This window comes from Falco naumanni, chromosome 5 (genome assembly GCF_017639655.2).
Source record: "Falco naumanni isolate bFalNau1 chromosome 5, bFalNau1.pat, whole genome shotgun sequence".
Taxonomy (NCBI): Eukaryota; Metazoa; Chordata; class Aves; order Falconiformes; family Falconidae; genus Falco; species Falco naumanni.
Genome location: NC_054058.1, coordinates 71,196,117 through 71,202,116, shown reverse-complemented (window position 1 = coordinate 71,202,116; position 6,000 = coordinate 71,196,117). Strand labels below are relative to the sequence as shown.

The 6,000-nt window shown below is 51.0% G+C and overlaps 1 protein-coding gene across 8 annotated transcripts in view; it reads right to left on the bottom strand.

The window, feature by feature from the left end:
• Positions 1–211: 211 nt before the first annotated feature.
• TASOR2 (transcription activation suppressor family member 2) overlaps positions 212–6,000 on the bottom strand; it is a 43,430-nt gene continuing 37,641 nt past the window's right edge. For 6 of the 8 annotated variants that reach the window (XM_040596864.1, XM_040596859.1, XM_040596863.1 and 3 more), the window contains 6 exons: positions 5,535–5,660; positions 4,846–4,999; positions 3,729–3,831; positions 1,492–1,676; positions 954–1,068; positions 212–626 (listed from right to left, as the gene is read on the bottom strand). In XM_040596864.1, the coding sequence (XP_040452798.1) occupies positions 623–626; positions 954–1,068; positions 1,492–1,676; positions 3,729–3,831; positions 4,846–4,999; positions 5,535–5,660 (687 nt within the window). In that variant the 3' untranslated portion in view covers positions 212–622. Of the gene's footprint in view, positions 627–949; positions 1,069–1,491; positions 1,677–3,728; positions 3,832–4,845; positions 5,000–5,534; positions 5,661–6,000 lie in introns of those variants that run through there. The other 2 variants (XM_040596862.1, XM_040596861.1) reach the window with 2 other exon arrangements.

The following is a 6,000-nucleotide window of genomic DNA, read 5'->3' as shown; positions in this document are numbered from 1 at the left end:
TTCCCGCATCCTGTCGTCTGGCTATTTACAAGACTTCCACGTGCTGGAATGCACTCAAGTCCCAGCAGTGAAATGGTACCAAGAGGCAACAGGGGCGACTCGAAACATAGTGTAGAGCAGGCTGCTACAGGCTCAGTGACACTCAGGCCATAGTCCCTAACACCCATTTAAAATGTGCACCCACCTCATGTGCAACATGTACAGCAACAGCCATGTGGAAAATGCATTTATTATCAAGGACTCGTATTGCTCCTAACCTTCAAGTAAACAGCTTTTTTTTTCTTTTTTTTTAATTTATTTTTCTATTTCTTCCAATGTCAGCTGCACTAATCACTTGAAAACACTCCAATAATTTAGAACTGTGTAATGTTAAAATAACCTTTGTCCTATATGCAACTCAATGACAGGGCTTAAATCCCTGGGAGGATTTGCATTAGCCATCTTTAAATAATTTCTATATACAGAACTAGAGCCAACCTTCCCCTGCCACCCCTCTCTGTGCACAGCCCCTGCATGCAGCACCCAAAACCCACCAGGATGCTGGGGCCATCCTGCAGAGGACCAGGATGCCCAAACTGGGACCGCAGGGCCTGGGGAGGAGCCGTGTCACAGCTCTGCTTCCTCACCTGCAACACAGAGATGGGGCAGAGGTTACTGCTCTGCTCCCCTCCTTGCTCCAGGCAGCGCTGACCTCTTGCAGAGCTTCCCCTGGGCAAGTGCCGGTGTGTTTCCCCTTGCTGGCAGAGCCGAGCACGGGTCCTCTTGGCTACAGCTTAAGGATTTGGCCCCCAGGGTTGGCAGAGCAGATTCTGTAGCCAGTGCCCAGGGAAGGCCCCTGCTCCGCTGCGGGAGCAGCTGGACCCCAGCTCCCTGCCCACCACCCCACTGCCAGCCTGGGAGCTGCTCCTGGCCTTTTGGGGGCAAAGGGGTTGATCCCAAGCTCCCCCCCTTACCAGTAGCTTCTTCTAAACGGGGCAGCTGCTTCCTGCATTGTCCCAAGGAAAGTGTTGATGTTGGTCACAAGGATTCCTTTGCTTTCAAGGACCTCCCTGCTGACGCTGGGCTCTTCTGCAAAGGAAGGAGCAGCACTGTAATTCAAACAAGCAAATGGGGTTGTTCTGAAGCCTACAGAAAATAGCACCAAATCCCACTGCAGTTACTCTGTTTCGCAAATGTGAGCAAATGTGTGCTGCTTCATGAACCACCTCAGCCCAGCAAGGCCAGAATTAGAGCATGTTGTAAAGCCATCTGCAGGCTCAAAAACTGCCAGAATTTAGCAGACCTCCAGAAGTCTGTTCATTTTGCCTTTTACTGCGCTGACTTGCAATGAATCAGCTCCCACCTGACCCACACCTCAAAGTGATTCTAGCAGAAATGGGAGGAAAATGGGATGTTTCTTGTCCTTTCTCCCCTGCCTCCCAGGCCAGTTTCATATGGTGCTCACGGGGCTGAGGGAGAGAGTGTAGGGCAGGGCCTGGAGCCTGTCCTTACCTGTGAGATACACAGCGAACCTGGCGCTGACGCGCTGAACTTGCAGATTCAACAAGCACTTGATGTACTCGGCTTTGGGGGATGACCCGGAGTCACAGGCATGGTAGTGCAGCACCTCGATGAGCTCAGCTCCTTGGCACGATTTGAGGATCAAGTGCTTCTTGTGGGCATCAGCATCCACCCTGCTGGGAGAGGGGCAGAGTGAAGCAGTGAAGGGCTTCAGCCCTCTTTCCCCTCCCAAGGAATGAGCAGGTATGATGGGACCTGCCCTTCCCCCATGTGTGTTTCTTCCAGCCTCATGGGTGCTTTCACGGTTGCTACCCTGCACTAAGCAGAGATGGCAGGAACAAGCATCACCGCAAGGATCACATTGACCCCTTGCTCTGGGAAGCTCCAACAGACTGCGTGTGCTGCTGTGGGCTGGGGTAGAGTAATTTTCTTCGTAGTAGCTTGTATGAGGATTTTGGATTTGTGCTGGAAACAGTGTTGTTAACACAGGGATGAGCAGCGCTTACACAGCATCAAGGCCTTTTCTGCCCCTCACCCCACCCTGCCAGCGACCGGGTTGGGGGGCACAAGAAGCTGGGAGGGAACACAGCTGGAAGCGCTGACCCCAAATGACCCAAGGGATATCCTGTACCATATGGCATCATGCTCAGCATATAAAGCTGGGGGAAGAAGGAAGGGGGGGACGTTCGGAGAGATGGCGTTTGCCTTCTTGAGTCCCCGTTACGTACGATGGAGCCCTGCCTTCCTGGGGATGGCTGAACACCGGCCTGCCAGTGGGAAGTGTTCAATGAACTCCTCGATTTGCTTCGCTTGCGTGCGTGGCTTTTGCTTTACCTATTACACTGTCTTTATCTCAGCTCACGAGTTTTCTCAGTTTTACCCTTCTGATTCTCTCCCCATCCCACCAGGGGGGAGGGAGTGAGCAGCTGTGTAGGGCTGAGTTGCCAGCCAGGGTTAAAACCAAACACCGAGGCTCATGATCTCACCACAATGGAGTCAAGAGATGCGACATGAGCGCCAGTGAGGGAGCACAAGGAAAACACTTGCTCCACAGCAGCATGCACTGATGAGGCTGAGTCCTCATCTCACAGACCTGTGACACCTCACTGCTTGAGGACTGAAAAACAGGTCTTCAGAACGATTACTTTGTGCTATCATCTCCATAAAGGCCAAGTGTGAAGAGGACCTGAGTTTTCTCCCCATTTTTTGTAGCATTTGCTGCTCAGACAGAACAGACCGGTTTCTCCTTTGTTCACAGGTCATTCCTAGAAAGCTGTCCTTCCTGGCCCGTGGCTGGCACTAACAAAGGCAGCTTGCCCAAAAAAACCCTCCCTCTCTGAGCTGATAAACCCAGGACATTTAAACGGTTAGTATTTGCCATCTCACTTCTCTTTTTCAAATGGCATCACTTAAATACACATTGTTGCAAATAACCTAAAATAAGTAGCAAACAGCAACAGGAGAAGTTCTGCTTTTCCCAGCTGGGTTTAATTTTAGGCACTCCCCACAATACCCTGGTTCTTCCCCACACTACAAACTCGGAGCTCCTTATCACTCCCCCATATCCCACACGTGATGGGACAGAAAAAGAGAACAAAGAGATGGTGGAGTAGAGGCCCAGGAAAGTACCCCGAGCTCCCACTGCGTGCAGGAGCTGGGGTGAGCTGGTGGGAAGGAGCTCAGTTTGCAGAGGCAGCTTTTGGAGCGTGCAGCCCCTCAAATGAAATTTGTGCTTTTCCTCAAGGCCCTTGCAGGCTGTAACGCTCAGAGGGCATCTCTGCCAAAGAGAGAGGAGAACTGCCTTATGGAGACACAGCAGGGTGCAAGAAGTAGCTAGCTGCCAGAGCTCTGCTTCAGCCAGGATCACATGCAAGACACAGTTTCAGGCCATCTGATCCTGTCCAGGTCCCACATCCTGCTGCTCCATCTCATATAGGTATAAAAAAAGATCTATCACACTTAACTTGCTAGCGCTCACATGCTGACCTCCAGCAATGCTGACCTCCAGCAATTCCAGACTTGAGGCACATGGTCTTTCACTGATAAGAAAAGTTCTTATTTAAACAAAAATCTTCAAATTGATCTTGCGAGAGGCCAAAACCCAACCAGAAGCACCTAACTCGCCCCCTGTCCCTGCACTGAATGGGACACCACACTACCATAGTGGGTATATCCTTGCTGTGGTGATGACAGCAGGGATGAGGGAGCTGCCACCGCAGAGCCGTTACCTGACATCTCTGAGCTTCTTGCTCTCCTTGTAGTGAAGAAGCCACTTCCACCTCCCGCTTCTGTTCAGCTTCTCTAGCACCTTCATCATCTCCTTCAGCTGGGCTGGGGAGACAGCAAGAGCCAGAGGGTAACCAAGAGTGGAAGGAGTGCCTGGGGGGGCTCTGGCCCAACCCCTGCCTAAAGCTGGGCCACCTCAGGTTGCTCAGGGCTTTGCTTAGGTGAGGTCTGAGTATCTCCAAGGATCATAGAATGGGTTGGGTTGGGTTACCTTAAAGACCATATGCTTCCAACCCCCCTGCCATGGGCAGGGTCACCTTCCACGAGACCAGGTTGCTCCCAGCCCCATCCAACCTGGCCTTGAGCACCCCCAGGGATGGGGCACCCACAGCTGCTCCGGGCAGCCTCTGCCACTGCCTTGTCAACTTCACAGTAAAGAATTTCTTCCTTAGATCTAATCTAAATCTACCCTCTTTTAGTTTAAAACCATTCTCCACTGTCCTATCACTTGTAAAAAGTCCCTCCCCAGCTTTCTTACAAGCCCCTTTAGGTACTGGAAGGCCGCTCTAAGGTCTCCCTGGAGCCTTCTCTTCTCCAGGCTGGACAGCCCCAGCTCTACCAGCCTGTCTGTGAGGCTCGCAACCTGGGTTGTGAGAAACTGGGATCTTGTCCTGGCGTTCGAACACACTTGCCGTGATTTTTTTCCCCCTATTATCTAAAAGGGTAAGCCCAAATTGTCCCTGTCACCTCTTGTCCCATCACTGCATATCTCCAGGAGTGTGGTTCAGTTTTTTCTGCCGCTTCCCATTAGGAAGCTGAAGACAGCAACAAGGTTTCCCCTCTGTCTTTCCTTCTCCAGGCTAAATGTCCTCATACAACCCCTGCTCCAGCCTCTGACCATCTCGGTGGCCCCTATCACACAAGATGTTTTGGGGAGCCCTGACTTGGACCCACTATCCAGATGGGGTCTACAAATGTCAAATACAGGGGAAAGAATTTTCCCCACTTAAAGGAGGGGCAGAGGACACCAACAACAAGGTTTTGGAAGGTGTCAGTGGACAAGGTTGGGAGCTGACACTGTATGTTCACATCCAAGCGAGAGGCCACAAAGAGACTCACCCAGTGTTACCATTTCCAACATCTCGTCGTCTGACACCATGAAGCCACCAGTATGAAACAGCTCCTGGTATGTGTGACCTGTTATATCTTCGGGGCTGTCCACTCCAGCAAACACCACATTTGGACAGTGCTTTAGCTTCAGCAAACACGGGACCTGCGCAAGGCAGAGATGGTTTTGTGCATGCAGCCGCATTTCAATAGCATTTGCACTTCTCTGCATCCACTCCTGGGAGGCCCAGGGAGCCCACCCCATCCTTTCTCTGCATCACCCCAACACTCGTGTCTCCACAGCCCAACCCCAAAGCCATGGATGGCAATATGGGGAGCTACAGGCAGCTCAGTCTGCTGCAGCGTTCACTGGAGCTCATGAGCCAAAGCCTGGCTGAACTGCTTTCTTACACAAGATGAGCCCAACCTGACTCCCTTGAGCTGGCCTACTCGAAGTGACGTTATTCAGCGGTCAAAAACGGAGACAGAAGTAGAATTGGCAAGCTTCATGTTTTTGAAATACTTAACAGCTCTTCATGAAGCACTGTTCTTTCAGTGGAGAGAACTGTGTATTTGCAGAGACTGACAATTAAATCTGCAACTATATATAGTGTAAAATCAAAAAAACCAAAACTTTTTAAATGGATTCCAATATTAACAAATAATGCTGGTAGGAAAAAAAGGACAGACTCAGGCCTTACATTGTGGATGTGTGAGGAAATGTCCTCATTCCTGATGACAATGAGCAGCATGTCAGCGTCCAGGCGTTTCGCTTCGCAGAAACTCAGAGGTTCAATCTCCACGCGGCCGTGTTTCTTCAACAAGGTCTGAAACAGAAATTGTGTAAAAAGGTTTGTATGGAGACTATCTTCACAACAGTGGTGCCACACTCCGGGCACATACGTGCCTGGGGACAAGGAGAGAGGAACAAGACAATGAACCCAACCAGGCACCCCGGTGTCAAAGGCACTGCGTGCTCCAGGCTGAGGCTCCAGCCAGCCGCGCAGGAACCAGCCATTTACCTTTGTCGGCAAAAATCTTTTAGAAAACTACCTTGAGCATCTCACCGTATCATGTATCGGGCTTCTTTGCTATCTCAGAGCAGAAAATCTTCCTGTGTAATCACCCTCCCCGAGTTTCCAACCCTATTATGAGAGCTCAAGCAAA